Source organism: Chaetodon auriga, chromosome 7 (assembly GCF_051107435.1).
Source record: "Chaetodon auriga isolate fChaAug3 chromosome 7, fChaAug3.hap1, whole genome shotgun sequence".
Classification (NCBI taxonomy): domain Eukaryota; kingdom Metazoa; phylum Chordata; class Actinopteri; order Chaetodontiformes; family Chaetodontidae; genus Chaetodon; species Chaetodon auriga.
The window spans coordinates 962,107-983,473 of NC_135080.1; the positions used below are offsets into that span (position 1 = coordinate 962,107).

The 21,367-nt window shown below is 45.6% G+C and overlaps 3 protein-coding genes across 4 annotated transcripts; all 3 read left to right on the forward strand.

Annotated features, from left to right (window-relative positions):
- Window positions 1-948: 948 nt before the first annotated feature.
- Window positions 949-6,356, forward strand: LOC143323667 (P2Y purinoceptor 14). The gene is made up of 2 exons (XM_076735659.1): window positions 949-1,028; window positions 4,717-6,356. Exon 2 carries the CDS (start codon window positions 4,719-4,721, stop codon window positions 5,754-5,756), a length of 1,038 nt encoding a protein of 345 aa, XP_076591774.1. The 5' UTR covers window positions 949-1,028; window positions 4,717-4,718; the 3' UTR covers window positions 5,757-6,356.
- A 2,115-nt stretch (window positions 6,357-8,471) lies between these two features.
- LOC143323335 (P2Y purinoceptor 14-like) lies at window positions 8,472-11,321 on the forward strand. Its single transcript, XM_076735146.1, has 3 exons — window positions 8,472-8,621; window positions 8,739-8,995; window positions 10,610-11,321. The coding sequence occupies exons 1-3, from the start codon at window positions 8,472-8,474 to the stop codon at window positions 11,319-11,321; spliced, it is 1,119 nt and encodes a 372-aa protein (XP_076591261.1).
- A 1,618-nt stretch (window positions 11,322-12,939) lies between these two features.
- gpr171 (G protein-coupled receptor 171) lies at window positions 12,940-19,752 on the forward strand. 2 transcript variants are annotated; one of them, XM_076735758.1, is made up of 6 exons: window positions 12,940-13,030; window positions 17,512-17,611; window positions 17,693-17,886; window positions 18,253-18,462; window positions 18,767-18,895; window positions 19,179-19,752. In XM_076735758.1, exons 3-6 carry the CDS (start codon window positions 17,719-17,721, stop codon window positions 19,704-19,706), a joined length of 1,035 nt encoding a protein of 344 aa, XP_076591873.1. In that variant the 5' UTR covers window positions 12,940-13,030; window positions 17,512-17,611; window positions 17,693-17,718; the 3' UTR covers window positions 19,707-19,752. The 2 variants fall into 2 exon arrangements, with proteins under 2 accessions (XP_076591873.1, XP_076591875.1); XM_076735760.1 differs by having other exon boundaries at window positions 18,256-18,462.
- Window positions 19,753-21,367: the final 1,615 nt, after the last annotated feature.

Consider the following 21,367-nt stretch of genomic DNA (forward strand, 5'->3'; position numbering starts at 1 on the left):
TGATTAAAGCTGGATTATGAATCCAGTGTGTTCAGCCTTTTCACAGCTCATCAATATAAATATGATTTATATATGAATAATATGTTGTTGAGTTTCAGATGCTTCTGAGTCTTTGTCAGTTCCATCAAAGACACGTTTCCCCTCCAAACGTCTCACACGGTTTCATTTAAAAAACTGTTTGAGGCCCAAAGAAGAAAAACATCCAATATTTTACAAAAAAAAAAAGGATCAGATCAGAGAAAAATCTGACGGTTCAAGACTACTTCTCATACTTTTAATTTGCTGATAGTACTTTTAGTCAGGTAGGATTTTGAATGCAGGAATCAATTTTAGAACCTGTTGGCTGAGACGCTCTGCAGCTCCCTGATGGACCTGGAGGACGGCTGGTGACGCTGGGGGGGGAGGGGGGGTGAGACTAAAAGTAGAGAGAAGCTAATAAAGGACCAAGTGAGAACATCTGTCCAGCGTCAGTCTGGGAGACATCCTGCTACCTGCCGACAGACTCACCTGGACCTGCTCTCGGCCTGCTGGAGTCCACACGGAAACAACGAGACTGAAGAAAGGACAAAATTCACATGAGACCAGAAATGCAAAATGAACCCAAGAGACATGAGTCCACACATGAAACATTAAATAACAGCAAGCTGAAATAAAAACAGCTGAATGATCACAAACACGTCGCTGAAATTAATGAAATTCATCATTTTAATAAAAGTCTGTGATCTTCAGACTGAAGAACGTCTTCAAAGAACGGTTCTCAGTGAACAGAAAGCAGGTTTTCACAGAAGACGCTCAGCGTTGTCTTCGCCCAAGCATTTCAGTTGAGCCTCCACTCTCGAGACAGAGACACTGACAGAGAGGGGGAGGGACGGACGGACGGACGGTGAGAGAGAGAGGAAGTGGAAGTCTGATCAGCTCTCAGCTCTGAACTCCACTTCATGACTTTCAGCCAGCATCACGCAGTCTGAGTTAGATCACAGGTGAAGGAAACATCTGAATGGGAGCCTGACTGAACATCTGTTTATATGGTGAGTGGACTCTTTTCAGCCACAGACAGACAGACAGACAGACAGACAGACAGACAGACAGACAGACAGACAGACGGCAGCCGAGCTTCCAGGGTCTAATCCATCCATTTATCCATGAGACAGATGCATCAGAGGCAAAGACAGAAACTCCATCCTTTGAACAAACAGTCAGACGGTGACAACAAAGAGCCAAAAACAGACGTTAAGAGGACACACTTTGTCTAGAGCGAGGACGAGGGACACAATCTAATGAAGCTGGGACATCTATGTTAAATCTGCTGTAACTTCACTTCAGGAGGAATTTTCTTCAGTTTTCCTGATGTAGAAAAATACAGGAGTCTGGAAAAAGTGAAATATGAATAAATATTAATGCAAGTCAAGAATCTGACCTTCAAAGAATAAAGTAAGAATTGAAGTTCAGCAGGTTGTCGTGTTTTAACGACCGGAGGCAGATCTGTGGTTTTCACTGGTAAACAGAATTTATCCTCTAAATGATCCTTTAAAACAGCTTTCAGACCAGTTTTCTATCAGGTTTTCTGAAAGCCCTGAATGTGGTTTTGGTTAAAAGAAGGTTTTCTGGCAGAAGAAGACGCATAAAGAAGCTCCTCAAACAGCCTGAGGAGCTTCAGATGAAGCACTGTGTGTATTAATATTCAAACTAAAGGTCATTTGTTATCATTGGATAACATGTTTGTGGTTTATTCACTTGCCGAAACTATTTTTCCATGCAAACAATTGTTTTGAATGTCATTTCCCTTTGACCGGCCAGAGGGAGGAGAGGGGTCAGAGTGCATTATTTCCCTCCAGGGGACAATGTCCTACAGTAACCTCAGATGGTTTGATTGTTAATATGTTCATTTATCTGTCAGGATAAAGTATGTTTGAATGTCTAAAGAGTCTTTGCTGTTTACAACTGGTCCTGACAAAGAAGTGTTTAAAGCTTTACAGGTGGTGGTTGGTAGATTTTTTTTACAGAGCCAGGCTAGCTGTTTCCCCCTGTTTCCAGTCTTTGTGCTAAGCTAAGCTAACTGCCTGCTGCCTGTAGCTGCATATTTACGGTACAGACACGAGGGAGGTGTCGGTCTCCTCATTCAAAGCTTTCTCAAAATGTCAAACTCCTCCTGTAACGGTGACCGCGGTCGACACCAACTCTCACCATTTATGAGTCAAAACGCTCGATTTGAAAATTTGAAATATCATTTAACATAACTCAGAGTTCTGCAGCTTCCAGTGTCCACGCTCTTCATCAGTGTACAGCTGTGTGTCATCCACATAGAAATGACAGCATTTACAGGCTGTTCGCAGGCAGGAATCTCCCCGAGCTCGCTCAGACTCAAAGCTGACTTCCAGTAACCGACCTGGAATCTGTCAGGACTTCTCATAAAGCAGCTGTGGGTGTTTCACAGCGGTGGCTTCGGTTAACAAATTTCTTGTATTATCTTTACAACTACATTGATATTTCCTCTCCACATACACACCATCTCCTCTGAAACCATTGCATCACTTCCTGTGCCAGACCATCCGCAGGCCTGAAAGCAGAACTTGCATTTCTGCTGCTGATCAGCATCTCGTTCATCTGCATCATCCGGAATGCCAACCAGAAGTATGAGTCAGCCTCTGAAAGTGGCAGAAACAAAAGTCTGTGCAGGCAGAAAATGACATTTAGTCCAGATACATGAGGCCTGTCCTTAAATGTGTTGAGAACAAAGCCTCCAGCACCACCCACAGGTGGTGTCTGCCCCACTAAAAGGGTCAAAGTATTGAACACTGCAGCCTCGAATTAGTATTCCTGCTTCACTCATGTGTTCGTTCATTTTACTGCTGCAGATGTTTCAGCTGGAGCTCATTGAACTACTTTATATCCTGTTGGTGCTTTCATCTACAGCAATGCATCAGATTCTAGAAGATCATCATATGTTTGCAGCGCAGCCGTCCTGTGAGAACCACCTATCTCCAAAAAGTGACGAGCTCAGAAAAACAGGCTGTTTTCAGCTTCGTGACGATGCATTTTCAGCTCCTGCTCCGCTTGTTCCCGGACTCCAAAACCAAAAAAGGAATAAATCAGGAACAATATGGGCCGATTCTTAATCGCTCAGCAGTTTTAGGATATGTTGTGCAGATATTCAGATAAATATGGAACTTCAAACAATGAGGATGCTAGCTGGTTAGTTTGTTTCACAATGCTAACGTCTCCATCTTTGTGGCTCTGGCACAGGAAGATGATTCTCAGGTTTTTGTGGTTTTGAAAGCCTTTGTTATATAGTGGACTGTACAGAGATGACAGGGAAGCTCATGTGACAGATCCCTGACTGGACTCAAACCGTGGATGTTGGCGCATTAACCCCTCGGTATCCAACAGGACGTTGGTTGTGTCAGTTGGAAATCTGATGGTGGCTTTATATACTGCAGCTGCTTCATTCCAGAGTCCTGATCTACGAGCGCGTTGAGCTGGAAGGGATTTCTATCTCTTCGGATCTTTCACTGTGCACGCCACAGCTGTTTCATGTAAAACAATGTGCTCAGCATAAACACAGGAAGTCAGAGGAGGGACTTTATGAAGACCGTGGAGTCCTGAAACATGATCATTTCTTTAAGATATTAACTTCACATGAGCTGTTTCAGGATCAGGTCAGCACAGGTGAGAGGCCTGGATGTGATCGCTTTCAGCTCACATGGAGACCCACCAGGTCACTTGAGCTGATCCTCTGCATCAACTGGAAGCATCATTTGGTATCAGCAGAGGTCACATGTTTGACACTGGGTCTAAAAATAACTGAATCAGGACAGGAAAACAGCCTGGTGTCATCCTCCTCTGTCAGCAGCGACTTTAAATGTCCTGTTTTTATAAGGATGGATGAAGGAGGACCAGAGTGTGTGTTGGACGCGGATGAATCGGCGGTTGGAGGGAAGTGTGTGTGAACAGCAGGACAAACAGGAGTTCAAGACGCTTTGTATTTGTGCATGTGCCGCAGTGTAAACAGAGCACTGCGGGTTCAGTCCATGAACATAAAAGGCGTCCGGAGGGAGTTTCAGCCGGCAGCACGGACGGAAGCTGCTCTCAGACTCCTTTGTTGATATTTAAACGGAAAATTCAGGGTCGACTCTGTGAGGCTGTGACGATCGTTATGAAGAAAACCAAACCACATTTCATCGTTCTTTGTCAGAGAGTCATGATCCTCAGAGGACGAATCCTACTGACTTTTATGGAACTAATAACATTCCCATCAGCCTCAGCTGGACTTACTGATAGTTAGCCAATGTTGGCATGTTAGCACGCTACACTCTGATGTTGAACATGGTAAATGTTACTGTGTATCGGCATGTTAGCATTAAGCATGTTAGCTTAATGCTTGGTTCTAGACTCTTAGTCTGAGTCATCTACTGTATATGTGTAATTAAAACGAGGTGTAATCAAAGACTTTGGCCTGGAATTGATGTTGTTAATGGATTCATGAGGTAACTGGTTGAATCTTTCATGTGCAGAAATTAAAAGTACGGCATTAGCAGAATCACTGTTAAGCAAACAGATTAAGAAACTTCCTTCATGGTGTTCAGGTGTTGTCCTCAAAACCTTCACACGGAGTCACGGAGGTCACTTCAACCCATCAGAACTTATTCTAACTATCATCTGAAATCAGAATCCCAAAGTTGTGTTCAAAATGTTCAGACTGTGTTTGTGTGCTTCCAGGGATGGATCACTTTAACTCCACCCGACTCTCGAACAACCAATCGGACTTCAGCAGCGTCTTCACCCACCACATCCTCCCGCCGCTCTACTTCATGATCTGCGTTGTGGGGATGTCTCTGAACGGTGTGGCTGCCTGGATCTTCTTCAGAGTGCCCAGTGACTCGGGCCTGGTGGTATACCTGAAGAACATGGTGGTGGCTGACCTCCTCATGCTGGCCACCTTCCCCTTCAGGGTGGCGGCTAAGCTGGGTCTGGGCGGCTGGCACCTCCATGTGGTTATCTGCCGCTACACTGCCGTGCTCTTCTACTCCTCCATGTACGTGGGGATCCTCTTCATGGGCCTCATCAGCCTGGAGCGCTATGTCAAGATTGTCCGACACACATCCCCCTCCCCCTCATCCTCCTGCAGGTCCCGGTGGGGCGGGATGTCCTTGCTGCACCTCTTGCAAAGTGTTGGCTTTGCCCGGGTGCTGGCGCTCCTCACCTGGAGCCTCCTTCTGCTCTGTGTTCTGCCCAACGTCCTGCTGACCAGCCGCCCTGCCCATGAGGGGAATTCGAGGCATTGCATGCAGTTGAAGACAACGCTTGGCGTGCAGTGGCACCGCGTGTCCACCCTCTTCAGCGTTGGCCTGTTCTGGGTGACCCTGCTGGTCCTGGCCTTCTGCTACGCCTCCATCGCATGCCGGGTCTACCAGTCTTACCGCCGCGTGCAGCGCAACAACAGTGATGTCCGTCGAAAGTCGAACCGCAGCATCTTCAGCATCCTAGCGGTCTTCTTTGTCTGCTTTGTGCCGTACCACGTCTGCCGCGTGCCGTACACTCTGAGCCAGATGCCGACGTCGGACTTCAGCCAGGAAACCCGCTTCCTGCTGTTCCAGCTGAAGGAGGGGACGCTCTTCCTGGCCGCGCTCAATGTCTGCCTTGACCCCATCATCTACTTCCTGATGTGCCGAACCTTCAGAGAGTCACTGCTGAGGAAACTGTCAGGACAAGTGGGGAGGAGATCCCTGACCACCGCCCAGAGTCTGAGCAACATTTAGCCGGAGAGGAGATGAAACAAGGACAGGGGAGACAATGAGAGAAGAGATGAGAGGAGACAAGGACACAAGAAAGGAGACGACAAAATAAGCTTTAATCAGACTTTAACCACTGATGTGAGAATAGAAAAGTTGGCACTGAATGCATCATCTTTTTTTTTCTGGAAGTAAATCATTTAATGTGTATTTTGACTCACAGAACCCAAATTTAAAGGTCCAGCATGTATGAAAACTTCATTGATTCATTAGGGTAGAATCACCTGAAAATAAGAATCCTTGTGTTCTTGTTACCACAGAATGAGCTCTATACAGGGAGCGGGTCCTCCTCCACAGAGTCCACCATGTTGCACGCTACAGTAGCCCAGAAAGGACAAACCAAACACTGACACGAGAGAGCATCTTTAATGTCTTTGACAGCCACTGTGAAAAGCAGGGTGAGGCAAGGGGTGTTAATTTGGTTGTAATCTGCAACCTTACCACTAGGTGGCAGTTAATCCAACATACTGGCCCTTTAGATTAAGTAGGGTTGGCGTACCAGCGAGACAGAAATTCACCTTCATCGTCATGTGATACTGTGAAATTTAAGACTGATAAACATGTATATAAATGCAGAATTATGAACATATATCATTAATAAACAGAATTAAATAATATGTCTGTAACATGTAGGATTGTGTTTTATTCATTGTTGTAGAACCAAATTAAAGGAAAGGAAAGACAAAGGAAAGGAAAGGAAGTGCTAATAAGGAAGTGAGAGTGGACTCTGATGACTGGGCATCAAACCTGCGAGACCAGACTCATCATTTCTCCTCCAGAGTTATCACGTTATTTCTCAGGGAGTTCAGCTGATCTGGTTTTGTGGCTCTGAGGTCACATGAGTCACTCTGGTCTGTTGCTGGACTACAGCTTCAAATACTCTTTAATATCTAAACGTTTGAACAGGTTGTTTGCACAAATCAGGGTGAGATGTGGAGTCCCTCAGGGCTCAGTTCTCGGCCTTCTGTTGATCAATCCTACGGGGCTGAATTAGAGTTCCGCTTGTCTGCTGTGGCGAACTGGCGGTCGTTTCCTGTTCATCAGTAAAAGGTGACTTCACTTCCGACCACTGAACCTCCGATATGAATCCACCCTCTCTTCTGATTACCAACATCAACGTCTTCCACTCATGAAACACAACTAAAACTCTGTCCTTTCTGTCCTCGGCTGATGCTTATCAACAAGTTCTGTGTCAATGTTAGAGGTTAGAAAGCAGAGAATACTAAAGCTGCCACACACAGCAGTAGTTGTAGTGATGGTGGTCAGAGTCATGCTTATAATCATGTGTTCACGCTGCCCTCCAGAGGTCACATGACATAACTGCACTCCTGTCTGTTGTAAAAGTGTCAGAGGGCAGAGCAGATACAGGACCATAAAACACTCACACAGCAGTCAGCTGTTTAATGTAAACATAAACATTCATAATCATGTGTGTACACTGCCCTCCAGTGGTCACAGTCTGTCACTGCACCTGTTTCTGCAGTGACACCTGGTGAGTCCTGGTGTGGTGTTGTGGACCCCCTCCTGTGATCAGCGACGGTCGTTCCACTTTGACATGGACGGCTTCTTTCGCTCCATCAGTCCCCTCTGGCCAAAGGCTGGAGACACTGAGACGGTTCAGTGTCTCCAGCAGCAGTCAAACCAGCACACACCTTTCACACACCAAAGAAAAAGTGTTCACACGTCATCAGCTTGAGAAGTGTTTCACCTGAAGGGTCAGACCACGAGCTCACAGTGAGTCCAGACCAGGTAGAACCACGTCAGCTCTGCTCGCCCACCGGCATCTGCTCAGTCCTTCCTGATGTGAACGCTGGTAGAAGGAAGTCAGTTCACTTTCCATCAGAGATTCACACTGACACACAGACAGGTAGGTAATTGTTCTGTGTACTTTTACTGCACTAATAACATTTGTCTCATGTATGAGCTGTAAAAACTGTATTCACAGACATGAAGGAGTTCTTGCTTTGAATTGAAAGTCTGTGTATCTGCTGTGGTTTTAAACATTCGCAGTGGTGGAAAAAGTATCAAGATTATTTTGTTGAGCGCAAGTATTAGTACAACTATGAAAAATACTCTACAATACTTCATTCAAAATCCTGCTTCAGTAAAAGTACAGATGTATTATCAGCGTCATGTATTTAAAGTACCAGTTATAAAAGTGTAGAAAACTACATGAAGCTGACAATACTACAGTACTTTTACTGCTGATACTTTAACTATGTGAAGCTGAGAATACTTCTGTACTTTTACTGCTGAAAAAATATAATTCTATAAATATTTTCAGCTCCATTCCTTTTTTATAGCACTAAATATTGATCCATGATAAGGACTGTTACACGTCAAATGATGGTCAGTTAACTGTCACAGTTTTGTCTGAATAAAGGACGGCACAGCGCATCTGTTCCAGGTTGGGAATCAGCTCCAGGTACCAGCCTGTAGACCAGCTTAGACCAGGGCTGATTCTGAGCCCTAGGTGGCTGCTCGGCCGAGTGCTCCTGGCCACCTGTGGTGTATTTTAGCGTACATTCTGGTTTGCAGAGTTTTGCTCCGCTGCTGTGATGATCTGTCACTTCCCGTTCAGCTGTAACCACTTCCTATATGCAGACAGATGATACATAGACCATTGTTTAACACTTCTGAGATCATTTGTCTGAGTTCAGCCCTCTTAGAACGTCCAGAAACATGAGTGACCTTGGAGCAGGGGGAGTGACCCTGCTCTTCACCCAGTCCTCAGCATTCAACCAGAAAAATGCCAGCAATTCAACGCGCTGCGATCAGGTCGACACCTCGGCCCATGTTTTCTTCATGGTGGTCTACAGCCTGGTGTTTCTGGTGAGTCTCAAATGCCTGAGGAGCATCTCAGGAAAACACTGCAATTGACCCAACTGTCCAGTCAAATCCTGCTGATGTTGTAAATCTGGTTCCTGCCTTCTCCCTGTTTCTCTGTAGGTGGGCTTGTTCCTCAACGGCTTCACCCTGAAGGTTTACTTCTGCAGAAACCAACAGCAGGCATCCAGCTGTGTGACCTACCTGAAGAACCTGGCAGCCGCTGACTTCCTGATCAGCCTCTGTCTCCCCATACGGATCATTAACTACGCCAGCAGCTCCGTCCCTGTCCGCCGGGCTTATTGCAACTTCGGTGCCTCCGCCTTCTATCTGAACATGTACGCCAGCATCCTTTTCATGGGCTACATCGCAGCTAACAGGTAGGACTGGGCTGGACACCATTGAGGGAGGACAGAGAAGCTTTCTGGAAAATATTCTTCATTGTTTTCTTGCAGAGAGTTTAACATCAGATCAATGTCGCTTTCATGAACAAAGACTGGAAACGGGGAGGCAGCGAGCTTAGCGCTGTCCAAAGGGAACAAATGTACTTACTAGCAGCTGTGAAGCTCTCTAATAGTAACATGTGTGAGTTAAAGTCAGTAAATGGGATGTGGGTTCAGCATAAAAGTCTGATGGAGGTGTTTGGTGGTCACATTTCGTCAAAAAAAAAAAAAAAGTTGCAGCAAAGGACACCAAATGTGGTAAGATGACTCTTTGCAACATCAGTCAGGGCTTGTTGAGGTCAGGATACCTCACCAGCACCGCCTCGTTTACTGGAAGGACGACTTTGTTTTTCACTCAGTGCTGCTGCCCAGTTGGTGGGTTGACTGCTTCATTTTTAATTTAACACATTTTTCAGATGCATTAAAAAAATAACTATTAGAAGTAAATATCAGTTAAATATATTATACTTAGGACAAAATGAGAGGTTTAAACACGCACACACACACTGCGTTAGCACCGGCTAATGTGGAACTCACTGGCCAATGACAGTCATTTTCAGGCATTGCATGTTAACTTACTGATCTCGTCTCATCAAACTAGTTGCTGGTTCTTCATCAAGTTTCAACAGCTTCATGTCAGCAGTCAATCGTGAGGATGTGACTGTTGTAGAGTCTCCTTGACTAGTTGCTCAATTTTGAGCTTTGCTGTCACATAGACTGGCTTCCTATTTCAGTCAAACATGTTACCAAGACCACAAGAGTTCATATAAGGAGAGATCACTGGGTCTGATGGGTTGATAAGGTCACACATACATAAAAAAACATCTGATTCAAGATCTGATTCCAAAGGGGCGCCGGCAGTCAAACCCGACACAGCTAGACCCAAAGATGTTCAGACCTGATCCAAGATGTGGTTGAGCCAAGTTTTTAGATTTACAAGACCTGCAGCTACACAGCTGGACTGTGTTCTGACCCAATTAGACTGAATTTAGTTTGATCTCAGCCCAAATTAGGTCCTACATGGGGTCTCATATATGAACTGATTAGACCCAAAAGTCCTCTATTGAGAAGCAGATCCAGTTAGAAGCATGATCAAGCCAGCATTGGACCAGTGTCACACCCAGACTGGGACCAGTCAGTGACCCGTCGTTCCTCATCCACCAACCAGGCGTGCAGGATTTTCAGACACAGTTTTCCATTGTGAAACTGAGCCTCCCTCTCAAGGCGATACTATTTTACTATTCTCATGAGTACTTGAACATCAGCCTGTCCATGTACGTGATCCCATGTCAAAACAAAAGAAGTCTGGACCTTAGAACAACAGCAGGTGACTGCTGAGCACAAACACGTTGATTCTATCAGTAAGACATCGGAGGTCCTGTGTTACGTCCATATTTGGACGAGTCCCAACCTTTACCGACCATGCAGGAGGTGGTTTGGAGGTCTGGTTGGTCTCCAGCTTCATCCGTGCACAGTAATTGGAGGATCAAAGACTTTTAAAGATGTGGGCATTGGATGTTAATTGTTCATACCCGTCTCTCCTCCCTCCAGGTATCTGAAGATCGTCCACCCTTTGGGAACTCACATCCTGCAGACGGTGCGAGCCGCCCAAATCATCTCCATGGTAACCTGGGTTTTCCTCTTGACCATGACGAGCATATACATCATCCTGTCGGTCCTAACCCCGGAAGCATTACCCTCCATCCCCAACACCGTCAGCTGTGACGTCCTGCACAGCAAACAGCTCAGCCTCTTCTACAAAATCATCCACACCACCTCCGCCGCCATCTTCCTGCTCGTCCTCGTCTCCCTGGTCTTCTTCTACTACAGCACCTCCCGCAGGTTGTCGCTGGCGCAGCAGAGGCAGCCGGCGTCCTCCAGCTCCAAGAAGCTTGCCAAGTCACGCAGGAACATGTTGGTGCTGGTCAGCGTCTTCTGTGTTTGCTTCGTACCTTACCACCTGGTTCGCCTTCCCTATGCATTCCTGTGGAAACGGTGCGCGTGGAGCCAGGTATTCTTCTACCTGAAGGAGCTGACCATCATGGTGTCAGTTCTCAACGTCTGCCTGGACCCTCTGATCTATTTCATCTTCTGCAAAGCCTTCCGGGCTCAGCTGAGCCTGAGGAGGGCGTTCAGCACCACATGGGTCGCAACGCAAGGAGAAAACACTGAGATGAGGAGCAGCGACGGGCGGATGAACGCTTCCAAAATCAACAGAGAGACGACCATCAGCATGATGACAAAACCCACCAGGGTGCTGTAGCCTAAAGCTAACAGACACCAACATACGTGACTTGTGTTGTTCAACAACAACAGACGGACAGACCACAACGATAAGAGTCGCCTGCTCTCTAACAGAAGGCTGCAGGCTTCTGACAGACTCGTGGTTGGAAGTTTTACTCTGCACTTTGGCGACCCCATGTGGCGGCAGGTTTCTGTTTAAGACTGAAAAGCCTCACTACACAGAAATCATGTGACGTGACATCAGTTCATTAAAGTTGTGGTTCTCATGCTCCGGATGTACGTCGTTAAAAAGACCACAGATTGATGTCTGCAGAAGAAAAGGAAATGCAGAAATGTCCCACTGTGAGGGCCGAGGAACCTTCTGTTCATCAGTCCTACGTAGTATGACCTCCGTTAACGATGCCAAGTCCACTGCTGAACCCAGACCAGCTGAGGCTGAACACAGAGAACATGTGCAGGCAGTTATTCGTGTCTGATTTGTCATTACCGTTCAATGAAGGATGTGATCTTAATTCCTGATAAGTCGTGAGCACCTGCTGACGACCCGCATGAGAACATTCGTAGGTCCATTATTAATGTGTGCAAGACACAATGTCATTAAATTAATATACTGAATATTCAAAAACATATATTACAATCACGTAGGTTAGAAATACTGGTTCCCTGCTTATTATCACTGTTGTTGTTATTATTACTGCGAGTAGCATTAAAGAATTCTGATATTATGAATGTGGGGAAATCTTCTCAGAGTCCCATCAGGCTGAACGTCAACAATGGGGACGTTTGATTTGGACGTGACTGTTGTCCAAACTCAATTCACTGAATACAGAAATAAATATCAGTGTTGTTACAGACACAAATGTGCAGTTTAATCTTTATCTTTCTGGGTTTTTCTTCACCACAGCCCAACCAAGGAAAGTCCTGCTAAGTGCTGCTGCTGTAAATAGATCAGTCTTACATGTTTACCCCATTTCCACCCTCTGTTGACTGTATTAGCATCTTTAACAGTGTAAAGTTTATAACAATGCTCACTACAAAAACAAGCTAAATACATAAATACAAACACAGACATAAGTTTAGTGAAGCTCAGACGGCAGGAAGTGATTCATCACATGTTCAGTCTGCTTTCATACAGATGTTACCTCTCGGCTCGAATGTTATCTTTCCTCGTGTTGAGTCATTTCTATACATTTTGACAGGAGTTTGTTTTCGTGTGCTTAGATGGAAAAAGTGTTTTGGTGGCAAAATGCAAATTTGCTGCTCATTTCTGGATGAGAAAGTGTTTGTATTTCTCTGACTTCAGCTGGTCGAGGTCGTCTTCACTCGGTCTGAAACAGCGTGGCCTTTTAATTTTGACTGTGTGTTATTTATCTGAACATCTCAGATGAAGCAGAAGTCTGTCTGTCACTTTCAAAAAAGCCACTCCGTCATTTTGAAACTGAATTACTGGAAAGCCCTTTAAGAGCTACCTGTGTGTGTGTGTGTGTGTGTGTGTGTGTGTGTGTGTGTGTGTGTGTGCCTCAGGGAGGCGTGGCCTGTGGTCAGACTGACGTCAGCAGCATGCAGCTTCCGCAGCCCCGAGCACATGAGCTGCACCAGCACACCGAATCAAACCTACCCTGAGACCGGATGAGACCCTGGAGGCCCGGACAGTTCTCAGGGATTCAACACGTGGTCTGAGGACCTGTGAGAGGACTGTATAAGTCCCCAGAGAGGGCGGCACAGCAGGTAAGGGTTCAGATTAACTTTGGACTTTCACTGATTGATGATCATCATAAACCAAAGATTTGAAGCAGGTTCCTTCTTCACACTGATGATGATGTTCACTGAGCTCAGACGTAGTTTGATGAAAAACAAACACCGATCAAAGATCGATTGATCGAGTTTTTATCAAAGAACAAGATGTTTTCTATCTTCTGTCCTGATGATTCGAACCTTCAGCCTCTCATGCTGACTGAAGCTGTCAGCGTCTTCAGGCTGTCTGATTGAAGCTGAAAAGGACGTTTCATTCCTGAACTCAGGCCTGGAGCGACTCAGGTCACAGCAGTGAGAATTATCAATATATTATTACCAATGAAAACAATGACGGCGACAAAAACAAGACTGAGACTGAACAAACAGAAGCCTTTGAATAACAGAACCGAGCAAATCACGTTTATAAAGTGAACCATACCGTGGGCGGCTGTAGCTCAGGAGGCAGAGCGGTCTTCCACCGATCAGCAGGTTGGTGGTTCGATCCCCGGCTTTGGCAGTCCACATGCCGAAGTTTCCTTGGGCAAGATACCGAACCCTCAGACTGAAGATAAGTGCCCCCGATGCTGTGTGAGTTCATATGTACGTCACTTTGGGTAAAAGCATCTGAATTGACTGATTGTGATTGTGAACGATGAAGAAATTAACTAATTACGATTTCGAAGCACGTTATTAGCTCCTGATTGGTCAGTTTCCTCCACCAGCCAATAACATCTCTTGTGCTGGCAGCACGCCGACCTTCGTGAAAAGCTAAGCTAATGTGACTTCATCGACTGACGTTAACGTTACCTCCAGTCAGCTGAGTCAGTTCGACAGTCAAACATCATGTAGCTGTGTTAATGCTAATGCTAATGCTAATGCTAGGTGTTCAGGAACAACAGTTATAATGAGAGGTGGAATTACTGACCAGTGACAACACCTGTAACCATGGTAACCATACACAACAAAGATTGGACACCCGTTAGCATCCAAACGCTGAGAGGACGCTAAGAATTAAAGATGGACGACAAAAACGAGACGTTTCACTGATGGAAACTGGACTTAAAACAAATATCAAAGAAAGACATTTAAATAAAAGTCATTTTCATCCAGAGACTCTGAAGCTAAAACTCAGGTGGTAAATCACGAAAGTTCAAAGTAAATTTCTGACGTTTTACTCTGGATCAGCAGTGAACGGGCTCCCACTGTCACCTGATTTCTCAGCAAGGCATTGTGGGTGTTTTGTTGGCACTTTGATGAATCTTTGTTAATCCACGTTGCAGAAGTTTAGATGTTTTCATGAAGCTTTTCTCCCGGAGAAACAGCTGGATGTGTCTTGGAGTCGGGTTCCTTGACCTTATTGACCTTGTTATTATGCTCCTCACCTGTGGAACACACCCTGCACACCTGAGGTCTGCACCGACTGTCAGTTCATTTAAATCAGGGTTGAAAACATTGTTATTCGCTACAGCTTTTACTTAAAGTAATCATTCTAAATGCTAAATTATTGTCTTTTACTGGCTTCTGTTTTTCATTTTCCTTTAAATGCATTTTATTTTTATCTTTCTGTTCTCTTCTAGTTTCTCTCTTTCTTTGAAATGGATTTTTCTATTTATGATTTTAATGTATTTTTATGCTTCTGTAAAGCACTTTGAATTGCCTGGTGTATGAATTGTGCTATACTAATAAATTTGCCTTGCCTTGCCTTTGACCTTCACCTGACTCGCTTCCACGGAAAGCTGAAGTCCTGATGTCACTTCCTGTCGAGCTGCTGTTCCACCAGCTTCTGTGACTCAGTACCAGATGTTATTATTGTTGTTATACTTTATTGAGACATGAAACTGAATATTTGTGAGGAGTTTTTAAAGATTTACATTTTCAGTAGGAGCCGATGAGCCGCAGACAGGAAGTCGGACCGTATCAGAGACGGACTGTGATGTCAGTTTATCATGTAACCATATTTTTACTCTACGTGTGACCTGACACGACGATGACCTGGTTCTTGTTTCCGTCGTGCTGCTTCTGGATCATTTTAAAACCTGTTTGGTTTCAGCAGGTGTGCACCGTCGCTGCCTCGTGCCTTCGTGTCATTCGAGCTCGTGTGAAGTTTCCTCCCCTTCGCTCGGCGTACGTGACAAGCTAAACGTAGCATTCAGCACACGACAGGTGAAAAGCAGCCATCTGAATCTCGCTCAGTCAGACCTCGAATACCAAACTCTGATATTTGGGTGAATAATAATAGTACAAAGACAAGTTTGTCTCATCATGTCTTACAGTAATAAGATCATGTCCACCGCACGGACGAACGCGTGGTGGGTTTAGTAATAGTAACGTCTCTGTCCAGCTTCGCTCTCAAACGTCTGCTAAATGTCACTAAAACAGAAAATAAAGAAACATGTGGACATGTGGAGAGAAGAACAGCTGAGAGGATCAGTCCATTAATCAATCAGTGGATTGGTTATTGATCACCTGATGTTTTAATGGTTTCATTGATCTTTGCTTTTGAATCATCTGATGTTTGATTTGTTGCTTTTCCTCCATGATCTGAACGTGTTTGTAATAATGTGGAGGAGACACAATAATCTACAGAGACAAGAGGACAAGAGACACTGGAGACACAATGATCTACAGAGACCAGACTGAACCCCCTCACAGCTCTGACGGCCCACCAGCGGACTGGAGGAGGACTTCCTGTTTCTAGTTCTTCTTGTTTATGGACACAAACACGACGTTCATGTTTAGACTCACATACAAGATCCAATCACAGCAGGAGCCTCGATAAACACCAACAACAGAAAAACAACCGCCTTTAAAATCCAGCCAACACTGAGGAAACTCACCGCTGACGTCTCTCACTGATCCACAGATCCAAAACAGTCCGACAGAGACGTCTGAAATGTCCACAAAGGTCCAGAAGATCCTCAGCAGTGAAGACATTTAGTCCAGAACGTGAAGATAATCCACAGAAGTCGTTTTCTTCCTTCAGATTAACAAACATTGTTGTCTTGTCTTCAGTGTTTTCCTCTTAAAACTTCAGGAAGTTCATACAGACGGCGGCCATCTTGTCTTCAGTTACTTTATAGAGTTTCAAATGAGACCTCGACCAATCAGGAGCTGCCACATGAAGCCAAGCAGCCAGAGCGGCCAATGAAAGTCTGAGTTGAGCACAAGGGCCTCCTTCTCTCCTTCCATGTGAAGACTGAACCAATCACAGCCGACTTGGCAGATGACTGACGCTTCAAACAGCCAATGACAGTCTGAATCCACCGATAGGTTCAGCTGCAGCCTCAGATCAAAGATTCCACCGTTAACGGGATGTCAATCAGTTTGAAGATAAAGATAATATATATAAAGACACACAGCCCAAATATAAACACCTTAAATATGAACACAGAGGGCTAAAATTAGATTTCATGAACATAAATACAGGTCTGTATCTGCATAAATATACAGGGAAGTACCTTTTTTTACAGATAAACCATCAGAGAAAACATGTAAAACATTCAGTTTGTGAGTTTTTGTGATCGGTTTATTGAACTTGGACTCGTCTCAGCTTCATGCTGTGCTCTCACTGTGTTTTCCAGCTAATCAGTCTCTTGTGTGACTTGTGTGTAGCAGCTGTATTACCTGTTTTTACCTGTTTTTACCTGTTTTTACCTGTTAGCTGTGTGAGTCATCCTGCATGTGCAGAACTTGAACAGCAGCTCTTTGTGTTGGAGTGAAATGAGGGAAAGTTTCTTGATTTGCGACTTCCTGCTGCAGACACATTTGAATGAGACCACAGAGTTTGTTTTGCATCCTGTTCAACAGCTCAGCTCACACACGTCTGTCACCTCCTGCTCTGTCAGGAGGGCTGCAGGAGCTGCTGGACGTCCAGCAAGTTAAATCCAACAAACTCAGTTCTCCACACGCTCACAGCCAACTGCTCAACAAACAGGAAGGCAGCTCCATATTTGACAGTTTTTCACTGTTAAACCCAAACTACTTAATTACTCACAGTTCCTTTAAATTCAAGGTCACACATCCTCACACTGAGTATTATTGATGCTCAGAAACATCCTCACGTGTCACTGATTCAGAGTTTAGCAGTGAGAAGCTGTCTGAGTGTGATTTGATGTGAGTTGATTGGCTGTGGCCTGGAAACATCAGCGAACAGCTGTCATCTGATTGGTGCACAGACATTTGTGATGTCACCTTTTTCACCTTTTTCCACTTTAAAATGATGAGAAGAGCTCAGACACTGACATAGAGTCCGCCATGTTTGTACAGAAGCCCAGAGCAGACAAACCAAACACTGATGTGGAGGTCAGTTTTTGGTCGGCTGCAGTTTCTTCAAAGGCCTGGAGGCCGAGCAGTGGTTGCAATCTACGAACTCACCACTCGATGTCACTAAATCCACAAACTGCCTTCAAGGAGCTGAATGAGAAAAAGGGTTTCAGGCTCTTCAGAGGGTTTAATGGAGGGTTTCCTTCCCACAGGCCTCTTCCCTCTGAGCCACACTGTGACTGTGAGCATCAGACGTCCAAACCACGATCACAGTCGCTGCTGAAGAGTCAGACTTCCTCGAAAGGCTCCACAGTAAGAACAACATCACACCTGCACCTCTTGAATGTTGTGACACTATATAACGTGAATGAGCAGGTGCTTTGTGTTTTTCAGCGCCAGGTGAGCTCTGAAGCTTCCTGATGATGCCTCCTTCCAACTCCAGCGCCGGAGGAGCCGGGGGGGGGAAGCAGTGCATCGTCAACGACCAGATGGGACCTTTCACTGTCCTCTACATCTTCATCTTCATCATCAGTCTGCCTGGAAACCTGCTGTCAGTGTGGGCCTTCATCCGCAGTCCCAGAGCCAAGGTAGGACTGCTGCTGGGTCAGATCAGACGGCACTGGAGGGTCAGAAGGTGATATGATGGAGTGGTGAGCAGCTCCAAAAAGATCAGGTGAAGATGAGATCACCTGATGTGATGATGACGTGAGGGAGGGTATGAGACAATGCGGTGATATGAGAGCGGATAAGATGATAAAACTTCAAATGAGATGAAAGTATGTCAGGTGAGATGATGTGAAGTCAGAGATTTGAGATAAAAGTGTTCAGAGATCACTTGAGTCCAGATGAGAAGAGACTCTGAAAAGCACTGAAAGAGGGATTTTTCCTCACAGGAGATGACATGACATTAGATAATAGTAATAATAACTGGATTCTGATCTGTGGTTGTGCAGCAGCAGAGCACCAGCGTCTACCTGGTGAACCTGCTGGTGGCCGACCTCCTTCTGCTGCTCGCTCTGCCCGTGAAGATCCTGAAGGACCTCGGGGCGGCGCCGTGGAGCCTGATGGTGTTTCACTGCCAGGCCAGCGGCGTCACCATCTACATCAGCCTCTACGCGTCCATCGCCTTCATCGCCCTCATCATCACAGACCGCTACCTGCAGGTAGGGCTGCACAGGTCACCACACTGTGTCCTCTTCCTCCTCTGCAATGCCACCTGCTGTCCATCTCCGGGCACTACACTTCTAACTCTAAGTAGAAACAAAGGAGCATCAATTCGCCTTTAATTTAGCAGATTTTCTCTGAATTAAGTTGAGATTTGTGATCCAACATGATGTCTGATATGTCATATTTTGTTGGTTTCTGGACCTTTCTGGGCCAAAGTTTCAGCTTTGTAAAGAAACTCATTTTGCCTGAACACACGTGATGGAGGTGGTTGTGGTGGCTGATGGGTATTTTCTCCTGCAGGACTGTCACACTCTGAGCTCTCTGCGGCTGCAGGAGGTCGGCTTCGCCCGGCTGCTGTCGCTGGTCGTCTGGATGTTGCTGCTGCTCATCATGGTGCCCAACATGGCTCTGCCCATACGGGAAATACAGGTACTGTAATACTGCTGACTGGAAAACTGCTACAACTACTGCTGTTACTACTTCTGGTAACTAAAAACCAGGATGAGCCCGGAGGGCTTCCAGGAGGGCGAGGTTGTTTGAGGCAGAGAGAAGTTTCATCATTTCCTGTCATTTCGCAGCTTGATGAATGAATGAATGAATGAATGAATGAATGAATGAATGAATGAATGAATGATTAATCGATGAGTGCTGGACTTCTTTCTTCTGGTGTTTGCTGCCTTGATGAAAAGCTAACTGTCAGCTGTGGTTTCAGGAGGAGCGATACCTCAGCTGCTCCTCTCTGAAGACGGACATCGGCCTCCACTGGCACGCCCTCACCGTCTTCCTCTGCACAGCTTTGTTCCTCAACGCCTCCGCCGCCGTGCTCCTCTCCAGCGGTCTGGCCCTCAAAAGACTGCTGAGGAGCCGCAAAGACCCCAAACTTTGGGTGGACGCCCGGCGGGCAGCGGGCAGCGTGGCGGCCGTGGCGGCGGCCTACGTGCTCAGCTTCGTGCCCTACCACGTGGTCCGGACCCCGTACACGCTGGCCCAGACCCAAGTCATCACAGACTGCCAGACCAAGAAGCAGCTGTTTCTGGGGAAGGAGTCGACGCTGCTGCTCAGCGTGCTGCACCTCTGCTTCGACCCGCTGATCTTCTTCTACCTCTACGCACCTTTCAGACAGGCGGTCGGCAGGATGTTCCCCTGCAGCAGGAACCAGACAGACAGCGACACCCAGGAGCCGGCTGCAGGGGAGAGGATGCAGCCTTTAACCTGTGAGCAGCAGGAGGACGCAGCCTGACCTCAGATCTGCTGTTTGTGAAGCAGGGATTCATGCACATTTTCACACACGCAGAAAACTTCAAGGAAGCCTGCTGAGACAGGACGTTTAGCCTAGCTTAGCAGAAAGAATGGAAGTGTATGGAAACTGCTAAAATCCACCTTTTAACAGCTCAGAAACACTTTTTGTGTCAGGAGACAACATCTAAATCTAAAGTTATTTATGTTTTCTGATGCTGTTGAAGGATCTTTACATCCTTAATGTTTATATAAACTACTGTGTATTTTTAATTATGATTAGTCGTCTCATAAATTTTGATGTAAAAAAAAAACCCCTTCTCATTCTTTTGCTTGCTCCCCACTGGGGGGGTCACGATGCCAGATCATCTGTTTCCACCAAGTCCAGCAAGGAAATACGATTCTATGAAGGCTTTTTAGGCTCTTCCTGACACACCCGTCCTCCTTTATCCTGCCTTGGGACCAGTATTTGGGACAACCCGGGGCTCAAGGTCTTGGCTCAGGACACTTTGACATGTGGACAGGAGGAGGTGGGCACTGAACCGCCAACGCTGTGATCAGTAGAGGACCTGCTCCACCTCCTGTACCACAACAAACAAACTAAAATAAACTGACGAGAAAACCAGCAAATGGAGTTTAGTGTGTCGTTCAGTGTTTGGTCCAGCAGGTGGCAGCAGGGATCAGTGCTCATGCAGGTCAGCGTTCACGATGTTCACGGTCAGGTCTAATCACAACAACACATCCACAGAACTTTATCTTCAGGCTGTCTTTTGGTGGGAGAATTATGTACCATTGCAATGAATAAAAGGTAATAAGTGGTAAAATAAGTACCAAAATTAAAGTGTAGAATGGAAAAACAACAAAGCAAAACACTCGACTGCACCATGATGACGCACAATAACGTAGAAAAATACATGATAAGAATGATGGAGGTGAATACGAGATGCAGATTTCCCATATTTTCACAGACTTGTCCTGTTAGTCGTCCTGTGTGGGCAAAGTTTTTCCTTCTGCCATAAATGTCTCGTGAATCAGCGTTAACTGAGGCTCTTCTGGGCTTCAGACTCACAGAAGGAACTTCTTACAGGAAGAGTTGAATTTTTTTTGCAGTTATAACAGGAAAAGTTTCTTGTTAAAATTGAATAATTTCGTCTGTATAAATAATGAAAAAAGATATCGTGCCATGAAAAATATGCCGTTATAACAGCCTGGTGGCGCGCTGTTGTCGACTGTCATAACTGTTCACAAGAAAAACACAGTAATGAATGATTTTCCTCTTCTGCTGGAGCTCGTTCCCTCTGCTTCCAGTCTTTGTGCTAAGCTAGGCTAACCTCCGCATCTGTGCTGTGGACACGCTGAGACGAACCATGACGATGGACGTCGATTCGCGTTTCGATCCAAACGCAGCAGTCGGCTGCAGACTCTGACCTGACTGTCTGATGGTGAGATCACACAGATGAAATTGTCCACAGCGGCTTGTAATAATGCTTAATTATGTCCCACCGAGGTCGAACACAAATTACAGTCTGTTAAAAATAAAGTCGGCTCTTATCTGTGAAATCTGCATTTTTCGTCTGAGACGTTGTGCAGAAAAGTTACTGAAGCAGAAAATCAGATTATGTTATTTCAAACTGAACAAACAGAAAATATGTGTAATACATTGAG